The following is a 19238-nucleotide window of genomic DNA, read 5'->3' as shown; positions in this document are numbered from 1 at the left end:
CTCATCAATTCGGATCAATTATACAAGCTGCTGGGAATACGACCTGCACTCGTTCTCCCTTTGCTTACAATCTGATAGCGTTTACCAGCCATCCTGAACCTCATCGATCTCTCACCTTGCTCGCTAACCCAGAGTATATCGCTTTGAGCTGTCTGACACACCGGCTTGCTTGCTTCTTAGGTCAGTATTCCATTCGGAGGCTACTAACCGTAGGTCTGGAAATCAAGGAAAAAAGTCCTAAATATCTCACCCCTCCACCAATTTTGTGGCGAAGAAACGTCCTTCAAGCTACACTCGGGGAGCTACCCGATCTTATCGACCAGGTTCCTTCCTGGTAGCCGCACGACCTCCCATGGTGGACTACAAGGCTATATTCTAATATGGGGAGAATAAAGAAGGTGGCGGGCCTCAAACATGGGGCTACAATCGTAAGTTGCGCTCACCTTGCCGTTTTTATATTACTACTTGTGTTTTCCTCAGCTTCCCCGCCAAAATCATGTTGATACCGGCTGGGGTGAGAACGCCGACAACGTTGGGTGATTTTTGCGCTCACATCTTCCTTTTTGTTCCACAGTCTCCTGCCTTAGCTACCTTCGTTCAACAAGCTACCACCGTTGACATCCCAGAACTTCCCTCCCATCTCTCATTGTTCCCGCGCCGATGGCCCTTCCCAAGAGGCGATCTATATCATTGGATTGTGGTGCTGAACCGGTTTGATACGATCCTTCAACAAGTGATAGAGAAGTATGATCTCCATTTAGGGCCGCAGACAAAGCCATTTGGCCGTTTGGTCCTTCATGACACATGTGTCTCCAGCGGTATTGCATCGACGGCCGAGGCATGCGAAGCACATCTCGACAAACTTGGCTTTGGGCCTGAGGGAGATCGAGAGCTGGTCGAAGCGCTCTTATCATTTTCAAGGCTCCTGCTGGAGAAATGTGGCAATCGGAGCCTATACAGTAGCAGCGATCGCTTGAATGACCTTTTGAATACGACGTCACTTCCCCTTCTGCAGAACGTTCTCCGCCTTGGTGTCAGCTTAGCCCAACGGTACTTTTCCAGACAACGCCAATCTAATAGTACCCATTTTCACCAGAGTTTACTGGCAACACACTACAATATTGAATTGGAGCGCGTCCAAAAGCTTGCTGCGCCGTTTCCCAAACCTGCCCCTGCCAAGGTAACTGATACCTCGTCCGCTAGCGTTAAGGGAAAAGAAAAGGCTATTCAGGCCCAGACTGACCGTCGTGGTTCCGTCACCAAATGTAATGCGAACGATCTAATTGCCCTTACTAAAGGCCTCTCTGATACAGAACCCAATGGGTTCGCAGCTCATGATTGGGAGGAATGGGCTAACATTAACATGTCGTATTACTCACCTTCTCCGGATGCTGCCGAGGATGCCGCTCCAGCAGGAGCCGGCGCCATCCCGCATCCTCCAGCGACCCCAACCCCCTTACGTAGATCTTCTACTCACCCCAGCTCAAGATTGAGTAGAAGTTCCGTAACGGATGATTCACCAACGGCGCCGCCCACCAGCTCGCCCACCAGTAAATACGACGAAACAAATAGAGGAGTTAAAATTCTGCATATCCCAAGCTCTACGATTGTATCCATGAGCATAGAGGCGGTTTTGCAAGCGCACTTAGAGGAGCTTCCAAACGATGCTTCGAAGTATGAATTGCTGCAACGACTTCGTGTTGCTTATGCTGTTGCAACATCCCCTGAGAGCAGGCGTCAAATTCTTGGTGTTAGAGTCCTTGCGATCACGAACTTGGCATATATTTATCCAGAAACTCTCTTCCAGCAAAAGGTGCTTAACCATGATTCCGATATACCGAAACACCTGCAGCTTGCCTACCAGCTTGCCGAATTTGTGCATCTTGGTGTCGCCGGTGACATTACAGCCTCAACACTGAACCAGACTTTCGCACTCAACTGTCTTGACGCACTGGCAAAACATAAATCCCGATCTGCGGATGTTTGTGCGGCTCTTAGCGTGAACGTTAACCACGGAATCCTTATGTTCCTCACTCGGAAGGCTGTTGCGGACTTGGCCGTCGAAGAGAAGCCGGATGACCCACCGGAAGGCGATGACTGGAGAGAGGCTCTATTTGCACTTCTTCGAACCCTTCCGAATGCTGGTACGAGAACGCCAGAGACTCTTGTGGCAGCTGGATTGATTCCTTTGTTTGTCGATATCTTGAACCTCAGGACGGAGAAAGCAAGAAAAATTTATCCTCGGGTCATGGAATTCTTGGATACATTTGTTCACTCTGTTCGGGATGCATTGGCAACATTGGCTGGAGCCAAAGGTTTCCATGCCATTTCAGATCTGATCTCTTTCGAGACGAAGACGTCATTTGATGCTGTGACGAAGGACCAGGGAATTCCAGCGCCGTTTAGGACTGCCGCCATCGATTACCAGATTCCGTATTTCCAACAGCAATCCTTGAGGTGGCTGTTCAAGTTCGTCAACCATGTAATGCAACACAACAGCGGCGGATTTGAGCGCCTTCTTCGAAATCTTATCGATTCGCCTCCACTTCTCACTGCCCTTCGCTTGGTCCTGGAAAACTCGCGTGTCTACGGTTCTCATGTGTGGAGTGGTGCAGTAAACATTTTGAGCCATTTCATCCATAATGAACCTACTAGTTATGCCGTTATTGCTGAAGCCGGGTTAAGCAAAAGCCTTCTCGAAGCAGTGATTGGCCGGCCCATGCCAGGTGATACAACAGATGCCATTACTGCCAATACTGATGATGACCATCATGCTCCAACCGAATCGCAACCTTTGTTTATTCCAGCGTGTGCGGAGGCCAGCGACCGCGAGACTCTCAGGTCCAAGATTATTAGGCCATCTGGTCCTAAACTGGCTGAAGGAATCTTACCTTCGACAGAAGCAATTGTGTGTATCCCGCAAGCGTTTGGGGCCATCTGTTTGAACCAAGGAGGCCTAGAGTTATTCCGAAAGTCGGATGCTCTCGAAAGTTTTTTCGAGATATTCGAAAGTCCAGAGCATGTGAAATGCATGAAGAATGATTCGAATCTTGTCCGCGTCCTGGGTAACTCTTTTGACGAGCTCGTTCGACATCACCCTCCTTTAAAGACTGCGGTCATGAGTTCCGTTTTGGTCATGGTGGCCCGTGTAGTCCAATATTGCAAATCAAAAGCATGGGAATGTGGACTTGGAGCTAAGCTTTGGACCGAAGGAGAAGATAAAAAGCTTTCCATTGCCGGAGGCGACTCTTCCTCGCTCGCAGACATTGGCTTTGCGTTCACTTATCCCATCGATAACCAGCAATCCCATTCAAGAGTAGAGTCGACCGATACTGAGATGAAGAGTGCCCCGACAACTTCTCAGGATGGAAACCCTTTGACATCGAAGATGGAGAACTTTGATTTGAAGGACCTTGATAGCCACGGTCTATCTGTTGCCAGCTACATGTTCCCGGCTGTGAGGTTCCTGCATGCCTTTTTCGAGAACCACACTATCTGCGCAAGTTTTATCGAGGCTGGTGGGGTTGAGTATGTACTCGATTTTGCCACCCTCCAAAGCCTGCCATTTGACTTCCATAATACGGAGGCGAGCCAACAGCTGGCACAAGTGATCCATTTAATGGTCGAGGTCAAACCACACCTTGTGCTTCCTTCCCTTATGAAACGAACTCAGGATGCCGTTGATTGTTTAGCTCCCTTTTGGCGACAATCTAGTGCCACTGGGTTTTTCGCTCCTTTGACAAACCCGCCGAAGAAGGCGGAAAATACTGCTGAGACCCCAGAGTCCGAAGATGTGAAGGTCAAGGGAACCTATTTCGTAAAACATCTCGTCGCTGTCCATACTCTTACGGATATCCTCCGCGAAGCGTATACGCCGCCAATCTACCCGACCCGGCCTAGTCAGCAGACATCTCCGTTTGTCCAGGTAAACTTAGCCGATAAATATGTTGCTCTTGTCAAAAAACTTGGGTCCTTGCATTCAGCTTGCGTCTGGGAAGAAATATTGCTACAGAAGGATATGCCAGAATCTTGGAATGAAGCGACTAGAGTCCCTGGATATGGGTTTGGTGCAGAGGAAGGAAGTGAACCACCGAGTACTATGCCTACAGATGATGTATCTGAGCCTGGTGATGTGGCTGCTGAAGTTGCAACCGGGTCAACTGCGTCTGGAGCGGGTCCTTCCCGTGAACTTGCCGATAATGAGACGAGATCGCGAACCGCGGTTACCCAAACCTCTGTTGGTTTAGAGAAGGGCGCGGCATTCAAAAACGTAAAAACTCTCCGTTACTTGCTCAGTTCTCTGCCCTCCTCTATAACCGGCTTCTTCCATCTATTGGGACATGGACTTATCAGCAAACGACGAATGGATACTTATCAACGACAAAAGGCTGGCACCGTTGCAGATGCGATTGCATCGATGATCCTAGAAAAACTGAATCTTGATGCACCTAAGAAAACCTCTTGTGTAAAAGACCGGTTTTCGTATCTCATAGTCATATTGTCCTCGTTTTCTCAGCTGTTATTTGATAGTAAGTTTTGTTCCTTATCCGATAACCTTAAAATCCGACTAACTTTGGTTGTAGCTACCGCTGAGCGCCCTCATTCCCATTGCCTCACAATGATTCTATCGGCTTTCAAGAAGTTGAATGGGATCCAAGCAATGAAAGACTTGTGTGGTTTATTCTTGAATGAGATCAGAACCCTTGATCCCCAAGCGCAGGAGAATAGGACTAAAGACGTTCCTGCACGCCTTGCTTCTGCTTACGGGGGGATTAAAATTATTCTTAATTTCTTTTCTGAAATGACATCCGCCCAATATATTATCGACTCGGCGCAAACACAGGCAATGGCCAGTGCCAGCGGGGACAGAGATCGTCCTGACTATTTCCTTCCAGCCCAGTTCTTGGTCGAACTCCGAATGGAAGTCATACCAATGGCGCAAGAAATGTGGAGTTCAGGGTTCGTCGCAGAGGCGTCTAGTTCTATCCTAAAATCTCTGATTGATATTCTCCGATCTGTCCTTGAAGGGGAATATGAAACGGGAGCCTTCCGTCGCGGTGAAAGCCTTCCTGCTGTTTCTGCACTTACTCCCAAAACCTTTACTTGCCATAGGGAGCGTCTGTCTACGCTCAAAGAGAATGGCCATGACGAAAACCTCGCCCGAGAAGCTCTCTACCGCTGTAATAACTCAGCGTCCGCTTCTGAAGAATACTGTATCAGCCAACGGGCTCTCCGCCCACCACCTAGGAGCCCAGTTCCTTCACATGACCTAGAGCAGGTTACAAGCAGTAGTAGTCCTTCGCTCCGCTCCAGCATCTTTGGAAATCTTGGTAGCTCGCAACCGCAGTCTGACAGCGGCCAGGTTTTGGCTTCTACTCCGGCCGATATCGCGTCATTGCTCGGTCACCTCGCCCAACCAAATCTGGGCGTAGAGGAAAGCGGCACAAACCAAGCAGAGAGTCGGCCGCCTCCCAGTCAAGGTGCGCAGGGCGGCGATCAATCAAGTACTAGCGGCCTTCTCGCAATGAGCATCGATAATATCCTTAATGACCAGGAAGAGTCCCCAACTGAAGAGAGGATCGCACCTGCTCAGCGTACGGAGAGTGGTGCTCGACCTCCATCGACTGCTCAACCAGCTCCTCCAAAGCGGCAAGAAGTGGTTACCGTTGAAGACTTGGACAGTGAGCGTGATAAGGTCCGGAGCAACCTCATTGAACGATGTTTAGATGTGTTAAATGTCCATCATGACGTAACTTTTGAGCTCGCTGATCTTATTGGGTCTGCCACCACCAAGCTCCCTGATCCTGTCAATTTCCGTCGGGAGGTTGGTGAAACGTTGATGCATTTCTTGATTTCTCTCCAGATGGAAGAGAATTTCCAGTCAGCCGGAAAGAAAATAGCGGCATACGCTGGCTTGTTAGCTTTGGTCCTGCAAGATAAGGATGTGTACGAAGCTACTCTTGAAGAGTTAAAGGAAAATTTTTCGAATCTGTTTGGCTTTATTAAAATCCCTCCTGCCTCCTCCGAGAAACCTACCGAGGAATCGTGCCCCTGGATTCCGCAAGTCTTGCTCATTCTTGAAAGAGTCCTTTCGGATGACGTAACACCGCCATTAATTCGGTGGAACCCCCCAAGTTCTGATGGGTCTGTCGGACCAGAGGAGCCGGCAGAACTAGAGGAACCTGTTATCCCATTTTCTGACAAGATGGAGCTGTTTGAGACAATGGTCGATATTCTCCCTCGGATTGGGAAGGACGAAACGCTGGCGCTGTCTGTTTCCCGCATCCTCGTCATTTTGACCCGTGAAAGGGAAATTGCTGTTCGACTAGGAGAAAAGCGCAATCTCCAACGCCTGTTTGTCATGATCAAGCAATTGGCAAGCGGTTCGGACGACAGACTTCAGAATACGTTCATGCTCATTTTGAGACATATCATTGAAGATAATGACACCATTCGACAAATAATGAGAAGCGAAATTGTTGCTGGTTTCGAAAGTCGATCCCCACGGCAGACGGACACCACGGGCTATGTACGCCAATTCGCGCACCTTATTCTGAGAAACCCGACACTGTTTGTGGAAGTTACGAATGAAAAATTAAAGTTGCAGCGATACGACACACACCAACGACCTCAACTCTTGGTTCTCAAGTCGGAAACAAACGATACGGTTTCACGGCAAGATCAAAACTCTTCTAGCCAAGAGGACAATCAGACTGCGGATAAGCCAGAAGCTATCGAACCTCATACCGAACCTCAAGATGGACAGCAAGCTGAGAGCAAGGACGGCAAGGAGGACAGAGATGCCAAGGATAAGTGCAAATCAACAGAGCTCAAGGCTCCTGTTGTTGAAAATCCTGATGGCGTGATTCATTATTTGCTCTCTGAATTACTTTCTTATCGCGATGTGGACGACAAGGAGCCAACCGTGGAGTCCTCGGAGAAGTCAACGAGTCGCATAGAGTCTCAAAGCGATGTTGAAATGGCAAGCGGACCGGCGTCGCCTACTTCATCCATTTCGGGAACTCAGACTACAAAGCCCCCCAAGAAGGCCGAGAAACCTCAATTTAAGGCAGACGAACACCCGATCTACGTTTACCGCTGTTTCCTATTGCAGTGCTTAACAGAGCTATTGTCCTCGTATAACCGCACCAAAGTGGAGTTCATCAACTTTTCGCGCAAAGCCGATCCTTTCGCCACGACGCCTTCGAAGCCGCGTTCTGGCATTTTGAACTATTTGCTGAACTCGCTCGTTCCCATCGGGACGTTGGAGCATGGGGAATCTATCGCTTTCAAAAAGCGGGTCAACACTTCTAACTGGGCGATGCGGGTGATTGTAGCCCTCTGCACCAAGACAGGGGAATTTGGTGTTCCATCCAGGCGCCGCACCATTCCGAATGATGACAACGAACCTGAACTCCTTTTTGTCCGCAAGTTTGTTCTCGAACATGCCTTGAAATCATACAAAGATGCTAATGCGTCGAATGAACCTCTTGATGCAAAATACGCACGACTTCTTAGTTTAGCCGACCTATTTGATAAGATGCTCTCCGGAGGCACAAGTGGAGATGGCACCACACATTTCCCTTCGTCTACTCGCCAGGTTGCGAAAACTATGTTTGAAAAGAATTTTATTTCAGCCTTCACAGCTTCTATATCCGATATAGATTTGAATTTCCCGCCAGCAAAGAGAGCTGTGAAATATATTCTTCGACCGCTGAACAAGCTTACGCAAACTGCAGTCTTGTTGAGTGAAACCTCGAGCATTCAAACCACACCAGGGCAAACTGATGAAGATGATATATCTTCGGCAACCTCCGTATCTGATATGGAAGATGATCGAGAAGAAACCCCCGACCTTTTCCGACATTCTACGCTTGGCATGTTTGAGCCGAATCATGAAGAGGGAACAACTAGCGAAGAAGACTCGGAGGAAGACGAAGAGATGTATGATGATGAATATGATGAAGAAATGGATTATGAAGAGGATATGCCGGAGAATGACGGAGAAGTTGTTAGTGATGAAGATGAGGAAGACATGGATGGGCGAGGGCCCATTGAAGGTTTGCCTGGTGATTCTGGTATGGATATTGAAGTCCTCATCGAAGGGGATGACGATGATGATGATGAAGACGATGACGACGATGATGAGGATGACGATGATGAGGACGATGATGAGGACGATGACGATGACGATGACGATGACGATGATGAAGAAGGCTCCTTGGCCATGGACGACGAATTGATAGCAGGCGAAATCACTGGGGACAATGACAATGATAGCCTCCGAGATGGAGACGAAGGTGAATGGGAAAGCGAAGATATCTCGGACAATGAGGAAGAGGAAGACGGTATGAACCAACTAGAGAACGAATTGGGTGATTTTGCTCAAGGTGACCACGGGTCTAACCTGCAAAATGTATTACGGATTCTAGGGGAGCAAAATAGAAACCGCCTTGATATTCATCAGCTTGAATTGGATATAGGAATGGGAGAAGAACTTCACGACGACCTGATGGATGACGAAATGCAGGATGATCAAGGTAAGATTCTCATGGTTCTACTCCCTGTGAGCGATTTTTCCTCTTACGATTTTTTTAGATGAAGATGAGGAAGTAGATGAGCTGGAAGGTTTGGACGAAATTGATGAGGACGAAGACCTAATTCAGACCTTTGGTACGATTTCATTATTCCAAGTGATTTCCTTTTCTTTTTTTAATTTGAGTTGATGACTGATAGAAATTGAAACAGATTTTGACCACCCACATCGATTCATGCTGCACGACACCGACCCTGCAATGGATCATAACCGCCACCAGCATGGCCGATTCCGTGGAATACCTCCCCCCCCATGGAGCATGTTTTCTGGAGGCCTTAGTAATCGTCACGGTATTATACCCATCCCTGGTTATAGAACTCATCGGACTCAAATCCCCTCGCGTGGAAATGACGATGGGAGTAACCCGCTGCTACGTCGAAACGACCGCACTACAGATGTTACACGTGGATCCAGAGGTCCTCCCGAAGCTTTGAGTGACTGGGTCCACGCAATCGACCCCAGCCATCAGGGTCGACTCCTCTCGATGGATAGCCCGGTTACATTCATGAATGCAATTATGCAAGCTCTGGGTCAAGGTGGCGGTAGCTTTGGTGTCGTTAGTCGTCCAGATGGAGTCCATGTTCGTCTTGACCAAGGCCACGTCTTCACCAATCGTATACAAGATTTGTTTGGCCTTAGTCGACCTCCAGCGACCACCACACGTCCTCGTGACGATCCTTATCAAGCAGTCACGTTTGTTCTATCCACAACTTCCACTCGTTGGCAAGAAGAAGCACGCCTTTTGTTTAACAATACTTACTTGGAGAAAGCCCAACGAGTTGTAAATTCACTTCTCAAAGTACTTGTTCCCCCGGCTATTGAAGAAGAAAAAGTTAGACAGAGGCAATTGGAGGAAGAGCTTAAGCGACGAGAGGAGGAGAGGGTCGAACGTGAGCGTCAAGAGCAAGTCGCGAAGGAAGAAGCCGAGCGCGAGAGAAAACGCAAGGAGGAGGAAGAAGAAGCGCTACGCCGACAACAAGAAGCTGAGAGAGCTGAGAGAGCAGCTGAAGAAAGTGCGCAGCAAGTCACTGGACACCCCGAAGGCGAGCCGATGGACGACGTGCAGCCTACCGAGTCGACACAAGAGCAAGTTGCTGTTCCAGCTGAAACAGATCCTGCGGTGGCCGGCCCTTCAGAACCTGCACCCCGCATCCACACCACAATCCGTGGTCGACAACTTGACATTACCGGGATGGACATTGATCCAGAGTATTTAGAAGCACTTCCCGAAGATATCCGTGAGGAAGTCATCATGCAGCAACTCACCGAACAGAGATCGCAGGCTGCAGCATCCGGCGAAGAACCAAGTGAGATAAACCCAGAGTTTCTGGAAGCGTTACCTCCTGATATCCGTGAAGAACTTCTGCAACAGGAGGTCGCTGATCGTCGACGTCGTGAGCGGGAGGCGGCACGTCGAAATGCCGCTGCAAATGGTGGCCCAGCTGCTCCTGATGACATGGACCCTGCCAGCTTCATTGCCACATTGGATCCTTCTCTAAGACAAACAGTGCTCGCCGATCAGCCCGAAGAAATTCTCGCGTCTCTTGGTCCTGAATTTGTTTCGGAAGCCCGCGCGCTTACAGGCCGAAGGCTTGCTCAGTTTGGGGATGTAAGCAGACTAGATCAGAGCTCGCGACCTGATACCACTCAACGTGATCAAGGAGCCAAAAAAACACAACGCCGGCAAATTGTCCAGATGCTCGACAAGGCTGGTGTAGCTACCCTCCTCCGTCTCATGTTCATGCCCCTTCAGGGAAATGCACGGCATCATATAAATGACATCCTTCATAATGTCTGCCAAAATCGCCAAAATCGGTCGGAAGTGCTTAGTCTTTTACTTTTGATTCTCCAGGATGGAAGTGCGGACGTATCTGCTGTGGAACGCAGTTTTGCTCATCTATCACTGCGAGCTAGGACCCCAACAGCGTCGCAGCGAACCCCGCAGCTGAAGCGGACATTGTCATTGCCGGTTCCTGGTACCAATAACGACGTCACCCCGTTGGTTGTGATCCAGCAATGCTTGGGAGCTTTGTCGTTCCTCACTCAATACAACCCCCATATCGCATGGTTTTTCCTGACCGAACACGACACAGCAGCCGCTCTTAAAATGAAAGCACTGAGGAAAGGAAAGGCCAAGGAAAGTAGAGCCTCTAAGTTTGCTATAAACTCTCTCCTGTCCTTGCTTGATCGCAAGTCAATCATGGATAGCCCAAGTTGCATGGAACAACTCTCTAGTCTCCTCAGCAGCATTACTCAACCATTAACTCTCCTCCTACGAAAAGACAAAGAGAAAGATACGCGAGGCGCTGAGGTCGCTGCTGAAAGCGCGCAACCTGTGCAACCTGTGGAGGCCTCGTCCCAGGAAACAGAGGGTTCTCGTACTGCCGATGAGCCAGCCCCGCGTTCCGATACGATGATGCCTGATGCTGCTTCCGCAGAGCAAGAGCAAGATCGTCAGGAGGCCCAGGTGGTGGGATCGCCTGCCGAAGAAAAGGTAGAATCTTCAAAACCGGCTGAGGAGGAGAAACAAAAAAAGCCTCGTATTCCTGAGCCCCCTGTGGTACCAGAGCACAATCTTCAGTTAGTTGTTCGCATTCTTGCTGCTCGAGAATGCAATGGCAAAACATTCCGAGAAACACTTTCGACCATCAACAACCTCTCTGCTATCCCTGGAGCCAAAGAAGTCTTCGGTCAAGAGTTGATTGCCCAGACACAGAGCCTCAGCAATTCAATCCTGGTTGATCTCGAAGAACTTCTTCCCCACATTAACCAGGCGGAGACGGGCATCGAAGTGCAGGGTATGGCACTTGCCAAATTTTCTCCTGCTAGCTCTGATCAAGCCAAACTACTCAGAGCTCTGACTGCCCTTGATTATCTATTTGACCCAAATAGGCTTGACAAGGAGAGGTACAGCGAGCCCGAGTCGTCTAATAACGATGAAGTTTTGAAGACACTTTATGAAGGTGCCACATTCGGACCACTCTGGGCAAAGCTGAGCGAATGCTTACATGCCATTCGACTGAAAGAGAACATGCTCAATGTTGCCACAATACTTTTACCACTCATAGAATCACTTATGGTTGTATGCAAGAACACCACTTTGAAAGACTCTCTGCTACCAAGACATGGACGGGAATATTCTGTTTCTAGTCCGCCGCCCGACTCTGGGATGGAAGCCCTATTCTTCAACTTCACAGAAGATCACCGCAAGATTCTCAATGAGCTTGTCCGCCAGAATCCTAAGCTCATGAGTGGCACGTTCTCCCTTTTAGTCAAGAACCCGAAGGTATTGGAGTTTGACAATAAACGCAATTACTTCACCCGTCGGATCCATTCACGCGGTAGCGAGATCAGACATCCACATCCCCCATTACAACTCTCCGTTCGCCGAGACCAAGTTTTCTTGGATTCCTTTAAATCGCTCTACTTCAAGACTGCCAACGAAATGAAGTACGGCAAATTGAACATTAGGTTCCATGGCGAGGAAGGTGTTGATGCAGGCGGTGTCACTCGTGAATGGTTTCAAGTCCTGGCACGCGGCATGTTTAACCCCAACTATGCCCTATTTATCCCTGTCGCATCTGATCGTACTACGTTCCACCCAAATCGCCTTAGTGGAGTCAATCAAGAGCATTTGATGTTCTTTAAGTTCATCGGACGAATTATTGGTAAAGCTCTATACGAAGGTCGTGTTCTTGATTGCCATTTCAGCAGAGCCGTCTACAAGCGTATCCTTGGCAAATCTGTGTCTATCAAAGATATGGAGACGCTTGATCTTGATTATTACAAGTCTTTGCTCTGGATGTTGGAGAACGATATTACTGATATTCTCACTGAAAATTTCTCCGTCGAGTCTGACGATTTTGGCGAGAAGCAGACAATTGATTTGGTAGAAAATGGTCGGAATATCCCTGTGACTCAGGAGAACAAGGAAGAATATGTACAACGTGTGGTCGAATATCGCCTAGTTGGTTCCGTCAAAGATCAGTTGGACAATTTCCTGAAAGGTGAGACATTTCCACATCACAGGCACCTTTTTTATATGTGGAACAGATAATAACATTTCTTTTCGTACAGGATTCCATGATATCATCCCAGCCGATCTTATTGCTATATTTAACGAACAAGAGCTAGAGCTCTTGATTTCTGGACTTCCTGAAATTGATGTGGATGACTGGAAGAATAATTCTGAATACCATAATTACTCGGCGTCATCACCACAGATCCAATGGTTCTGGCGCGCGGTACGATCGTTTGACAAGGAAGAACGGGCCAAACTCCTCCAATTCGTTTCTGGTACTAGTAAAGTTCCCCTCAATGGCTTCAAAGAGCTTGAGGGCATGAATGGCTTCAGCAAATTCAACATTCATCGAGACTATGGGAATAAGGACAGACTGCCTAGTTCCCATACGTGTTTTAACCGTAAGTGCAATTCTGTCATTGATCACATGTTTAACACGAAGATCCATTGGCTAACTTTCGATACAATAGAGCTCGACTTGCCTGAATATGACAGCTATGAAACCCTTCGACAGCGCCTTTACACAGCTATGACTGCGGGCAGTGAATATTTCGGTTTCGCGTAAAGGCAATGAAATTGTGTATTTGCTTCTGAACTCCTTTTCTCTTTTTTGTTTCCCCTTCTTGCGCTGTTCTTTTTGTGATTTCCCTCCTGATTCGTTTCTGCACTTGTTTTTTTTTTAAAATCCCCTAAATCACAAATTCCTTCCTCTTTTCCATCTCCATGACCTATACCTTTGTTTAGTCAAAGCATCTGGCGGCGCCCTCACCTTGATATTGCGTTTTATTCGGCTTTTTTCTGTTATTTTGCCTGATTCCAAACTGTACACTCGGAACTGCACGGGTATTCGATTTGTTGTATCGAAGGGAAAGAACGGGATAGGGGAAGCTGTACTTTCAGTTTTTCTTTTCTTTGTACCTCAGATGACGGGGACCGTATCTCAATTTCCTTTCTCTTGATATTTGTGCGCTTGGATTGCAGCAACAGTGGCGAGAGAAGGTGACAAGCTGGAGTGCAGGCCAGCCGTCGTGCCCACCTTTCATTGTTGCTGGTAGCCCCTGAGCTCAATATACACCCTTTGCTACCCATGTATCTAGCTAGCTTAGCACTCCTAGAATTAAAAGTAGAGGTCTCTTCCATGTTTGCCTGTCGTCAGTTTGTCCTGTAGTTACCAAATCAAGCAATCCGGTGGTGCGTGCCAAGACCTGTCAGCAAGGAAATAAAGTTTGGCAAAAATACAACATCAAATGTTCGTTCTCTTTTCCACCGTGTCTCGATCTCTAAGTCGGCGGACAAAACATTGATATCAAGTATATATATATATGCGCCCTGTTTGCCCAGGAGCTTTCCCCTCTACTTCATTGACACCTCTGGTGCTGAGAACGCACAGGGAAGAACGTTGTGCCATCTCCCTCCGGATCTGCGAAGTTGAAGCCCTCTCATTATGGCGACCAACTCCATCAAGCTCCTGACTGGTAATAGTCATCCTGAGCTTGCCCAGCTCGTTGCGGATAGGTATGTTCGTCCCCTTTTGTTATCCATACAACTGTAGTCTTTTGTTTTTTTGTTTAAAAGGCATGTTTTGGTGAGGTTGGGAGAATACTCGCCTTGCCCCGTTTCGTGCTATTTTTGAATATGTGGCGTTTCTCTCTATATCCACTTTGACCTTGGGATGCTCATACTCTTTTGAATGATTGGCCAATTTCAACATCCCCTCACTGAGCCAGGAGAACTCGATGGCATTCTGTTTTATATGAAACGAGATGTTATGTTACTTTGCTCTTTGTTCCCCGCACAGCGCAAATGCCTTGAGGATAGCCGTCACTCAATCTCCCTTTTGCTGTTTGACTCTGTGCAACGGTGTAGATTTGTTTTAGGACCTTGGCTAGATGGAATATCTTTTACTGACTGCTTTCACGATGCGGTTCTGTGAGGGCTGTTACCCTCCAAGCCGCTACTTTCGTGCATACCCGCAGACTTGGTATTGAATTGACCAGGGTTATGGTGCTACAGTATTCGAATCAGGAAACTAGCGTGACGATTGGGGAGAGCGTGAGAGATGAAGATGGTATTTACCCCTTTGCCTGCCTTCAGGGGTTGCATTTACAACTCCGTTGGATTTTTTTTCTGCAGACGATAGTGTCCTTGATGAGCGGGAATACCTCTTCCCTTCCTTGTGAATTACTTGCAATATCGTTGAGAGTGAACTTGCGCCGAAGTTGTGCATACTGACAAAAGTGATAGTATTCATTCTACAGTCCACCCGCCCAAATGATATTAACGACGGACTCATGGAACTCCTCATCATGATTAATGCCTGCAAGACTGCTTCCGCGAGACGCATCACTGCCGTAATACCAAATTTCCCCTATGCCCGTCAAGATAAAAAGGACAAAAGCCGCGCACCAATCACCGCAAAGCTCATGGCAAACATGCTTCAGACAGCAGGCTGTAACCACGTCATTACCATGGACCTTCATGCAAGTCAGATTCAAGGCTTCTTCAATGTGCCCGTAGACAACCTCTACGCCGAGCCAAGTATGCTGCGATGGATTCGACAAAATCTGGACGTTGCCAACTGCGTAATCGTATCCCCTGATGCCGGAGGCGCAAAGCGTGCCACAGCCATGGCCGACCGCCTCGATCTCCAATTCGCGCTCATCCACAAGGAACGTGCAAGGCCCAACGAGGTCTCACGCATGGTCCTAGTCGGCAATGTCAAGGATAAAATTGCCATAATCGTCGATGACATGGCTGATACGTGCGGCACGCTCGTGAAAGCAGCCAGCACGATCATGGATCATGGAGCCAAAGAGGTTGTTGCCATAGTCACACATGGTATCCTAAGTGGAAAAGCCATCGAGACGCTCAATAACAGCATACTTTCGCGTATTGTGGTCACGAACACTGTCCCGCATCAGGAGAAGAAGGAACAGTGTGATCGATTGGAGACCATCGATATCAGCCCGACACTTGCAGAGGCCTGTCGGAGAACGCACAACGGGGAATCGGTTAGCTTTCTGTTTTCGCATGTGTCGTAGCATTTTTTCTTTTACGTAATTTTCGGTTGGATGGTTGGCAGTTATCATTTTTGGGGTCTCTATGTTTTCGTCATCTTGGTGTTCTCTCTCGTTTCTTCTGTTTCCGGCTCGATAATTTCTCCACTTTGTTAGATCTATTTATGCTAAAGATCAGCACTCACAAATCGATATATGAATAGGCGTTTTTAATGTGATTCAAGACGTCTTCCTGTTTCGTCATTTTTCCGCTCCTTTCAGTTCTATCTTCCTCCTAATTCCATGCCTTTTCCATCGTCTCTTCCCACCTAAGAATCGCCATCACTTACACATACATAACCTGAAAGACAGAACGTAGGCTTTCCCTTCGTAACTTGGTGAGTGCTGGCTCGCGCTGGTGAAAGGGATATTGTAAAAAAGAACCTTTTGTGCTGGTTAGATGTGATCAATCGTACCGCAGCATGAGAATTCGGTTCCCCATTCTTTGGAATAAGTGATAATGAAATTCAGAGCCATCATTGCTATTGGGAAAGGTCCTGTCTACAACAATCCGATAGCGAGATAGGGATTCACCCTAGACGTTAATGCGTGGACCGTAGGATCTAGTTGATGGTAGAAAGAACTCGGGAAAAACCTGAAATCAAATTTTGGATTTGAATGTCTCTCTCGCACCGATGGGTAAGAGAGGCAAGGATTTCTGAAAAGGCGAGGGAAAAAAATACTATAACATGCTTTCCTTAGGCGAAAAAGAAAAAGAAAAAAAAAAACAGAATAATTCCCATTTGTGTATTTGATTGATTGCCCAATCCCGCCACGCCATCTCATCGTGAAGCATCATCCCTCGAATACTTGGTATTCGTCTATCGAGTTCAAACACATGGAAAAAAGACTCCCACCCCAACTTCAACCTCAACTCTCTCCCCTCGGAATACCCGTCAAGACACCTTCCTCCTTGGGCCCCGCATTACCACTACTTCCGCATCGACGACGCTCTTCGCTTTCGGAGCTCCACACGCTTGGCCTTCTCCTCGTGCACACGCGCAGCCAACAGCTTGGCATAGTCGTTACTACATTACCAACGAAAAAGAAAACCATCAGTATAATTTCACCCATGAGTTCATTGCCACCACTGTGATCTAGCAGCGGTGGGCTTGAAAGCAATGTCAAAGATTTAAGGGTCCAGCTTACGCTTGTTCCTTGGCAGCCTCGGCGCGGCGGCGCTTGAGGGCGATCCGCTGGCGCTTGCGTTGGAGGCGCTGGGGGGTGACAAGACGTTGAATCTTGGGGGCCTTGGTATATTCCTTTCCATTCTTGCCAGTGACGGTGCGCCGGATAACGAATTTTCTCACATCATCCTTCTTGTCGAGACTGAAAAATTTGCGGATCTTGGTGGCACGCTTGGGGCCGAGTCGCTTGGGGTTGACGACATCTGTAAGGCCGGGGAGTTCGCCTTCGCCCTGCTTGACGATGCTGAGGGCCAGGACGCTGAGGTCGAAGTTGGTAATAGCTGAAAATCGATTATTTTAACGCGTTAGACAACGGTTCGTACTTTTCTAATTCTCTTGCTCTCATATAACGCAGGGAATAAGAGAGTACATACCTCCACGAACACTCTTGCGCTTTCTCTCTCCCGTTCGGCGGGCGCGGTAACAACTTTTTATTCAAGTTAGCACAGAAGCCCCCTACAATTTGCAATATAAAGCGAATTGAGTATTACCTGTGTCCATCGCTGAGGAGCAGTCTAACACGTGTTGGGACCAAGACTGCGGCAAAAAATAAGTTTTTAGTTTCCTTATTTTATCCTCACTTCCAGCTATCCTTTCCTTGGTCGAATTATAACATACCACCCTGCTTCATAGGGAAACCTGTTCGTTTCAATACAAGAGTCAGCAAATCATTTCCCACGCATCTGACACTTCCAAAACAGTCTTCCTCCAAAGGTTCTTGCTTATCCGCCCGTACCCTGCTTGTCATTTCCACCAGTGATCCTGAACAGATATCCTTTGAATTCATCTCCTAGAGAATCGCCGGGAATCTATAAACACCACAGCAAAGGAATCAGCACGAGGGTCCACTCCAAAGACAATCATTTCCAACCAGCAGCTAGACCATAGGGACGCAATTCTTGCCCCAGGGATACCGCAGGGGAGGGAAGATGTGGGGGTAGAGGGAATTGCTGACTTCGGATCCCATGCGCTTCTCCATAAACGGCCGGAGTTTGCGTTCATCTTCAATCTCGATCAGTTTCTGAGACCCATTGGCCGGGTAGGATATGTTGAGCTTCATCTTGACGAAGGTTCCGCGGTCAAGACGGGAGGCGCAAAGTTGTCGGTCAGGAGGGAGGTCGGTCGGTTGAGGTCGTCGTCGTCAAGCGTTCGTGGTATCGAATCTTTTGTTGGTGGGTTTTGCTGGCGTAGCGAATTTGCAGACTGTGGGCTGTTGACTAAGCGACGCCTAACCTCAACAGGATGGTCATATTATATAAGCAGCCCTATACGCCAAGACGCACTATTTTTCGATGTTTTTTTTGGGCCATGACGCACGTGATCTTGATTCCGGCTCGACTCTCCTTGATATCACAGCTTTGAGATGAGATAAAGATCCAAATACGTGACTTTTGTATTTCTGCTATGAGATATGTTTAGCGCATTATCTCTATATTAAATATTTAGAAGGTATCTCCGAAAACCACAAAAGATGTACTTTTTTTTCGAGGTATCTAGCAGGTTGTGCAGGTGCAATACTAGTATCTATATCTCCCCCTCTCATATTACGACACTCCACGGCGTCTAGGAATAGAAAGCGTTAGGTATAGATATCCCTAAATCACACAAACACTGGTGAGTCCTATGCCTTGGGCATCACATTCTGTTATCAACATTTGTGTGCATTAATTGACCTGCGCGGTCTCAGCGGACTGCAATATATGGAATTAAAAGGGGAAATAAAACACAGAAGGGTCTGTTCTACTGCAGTTTCTCAGTTATGAAACTGAGAGGTTGATAGGAGGAGCTTTGGAAGTTTTGAGTTAAGTAAGATTTAACAACAAATATTTAGGGGCTGAACCCATCTGGTTAAAACATTGTCGTGCCAGGGTAACATCTCTCCAGACTTGATATCATGGATAGAAGGTAGATTGTTCTGTTCGATGAAAAAAGTGCATGTTTTGTTCTGTAGTAATTCAATGTCGAAGGCTCGCTGGGGGATCTCAAATCAATCATCTGAACTTTTGTACTGACGACGTTCGTAGGCATCTGTTTAACCCTCACTCCATCGCCAGCTCAATGCCAACAACCCAGATCAGAGCAAGTATTGGAATATCAAAGCTGCAGAGTTATTTCGGAGCCTTCCCTCTGCTAGAGTAAGCGCGCTCTGTCTTTGCCTGAGCAAGTGACAATACCCCACTAGCATGACATAGATGCTCTGTCCAGCAACTTCGATCAGAAATCTGCACATAATAATACTATGATGGGAGACGGTTTCGTTTATACGGCCGTAATACTCGCTGAGCGTATCAATATGAGCAAACACTCTCCGCTCGTGCTGGCAAATTATACACTATCCTGCCAGACGCAATACGTGATTGTGATGGGCTCTCCCTAAG

The 19238-nt window shown here is 47.7% G+C and overlaps 3 protein-coding genes across 3 annotated transcripts; 2 read left to right on the top strand and 1 right to left on the bottom strand.

Annotated features, from left to right (window-relative positions):
• Window positions 1–380: 380 nt before the first annotated feature.
• On the top strand, window positions 381–13456 carry HCBG_03467 (HECT domain-containing protein; the record flags this gene model as incomplete). Its single annotated transcript, XM_045430516.1, has 6 exons — window positions 381–428; window positions 575–4529; window positions 4584–8540; window positions 8749–12603; window positions 12674–13018; window positions 13088–13456. 6 exons carry the CDS (start codon window positions 381–383, stop codon window positions 13180–13182), a joined length of 12255 nt encoding a protein of 4084 aa, XP_045288659.1.
• Window positions 13457–14061: 605 nt separating this feature from the next.
• On the top strand, window positions 14062–15658 carry HCBG_03466 (ribose-phosphate pyrophosphokinase; the record flags this gene model as incomplete). Its single annotated transcript, XM_045430515.1, has 3 exons — window positions 14062–14132; window positions 14552–14669; window positions 14876–15658. 3 exons carry the CDS (start codon window positions 14062–14064, stop codon window positions 15656–15658), a joined length of 972 nt encoding a protein of 323 aa, XP_045288658.1.
• Window positions 15659–16258: 600 nt separating this feature from the next.
• Window positions 16259–17920, bottom strand: HCBG_03465 (40S ribosomal protein S6; the record flags this gene model as incomplete). The annotated part of the gene is made up of 7 exons (XM_045430514.1): window positions 16259–16701; window positions 16823–17141; window positions 17235–17287; window positions 17352–17397; window positions 17479–17499; window positions 17597–17669; window positions 17816–17920. The coding sequence occupies 7 exons, from the start codon at window positions 17918–17920 to the stop codon at window positions 16605–16607; spliced, it is 714 nt and encodes a 237-aa protein (XP_045288657.1).
• Window positions 17921–19238: the final 1318 nt, after the last annotated feature.

The sequence above is a fragment of the Histoplasma capsulatum genome (genome assembly GCF_000150115.1).
Source record: "Histoplasma capsulatum G186AR genomic scaffold supercont2.4, whole genome shotgun sequence".
NCBI lineage: Eukaryota > Fungi > Ascomycota > Eurotiomycetes > Onygenales > Ajellomycetaceae > Histoplasma > Histoplasma capsulatum.
Note: the sequence above shows the minus strand (reverse complement) of the source record. Positions and strands in the feature narration are given on the sequence as shown.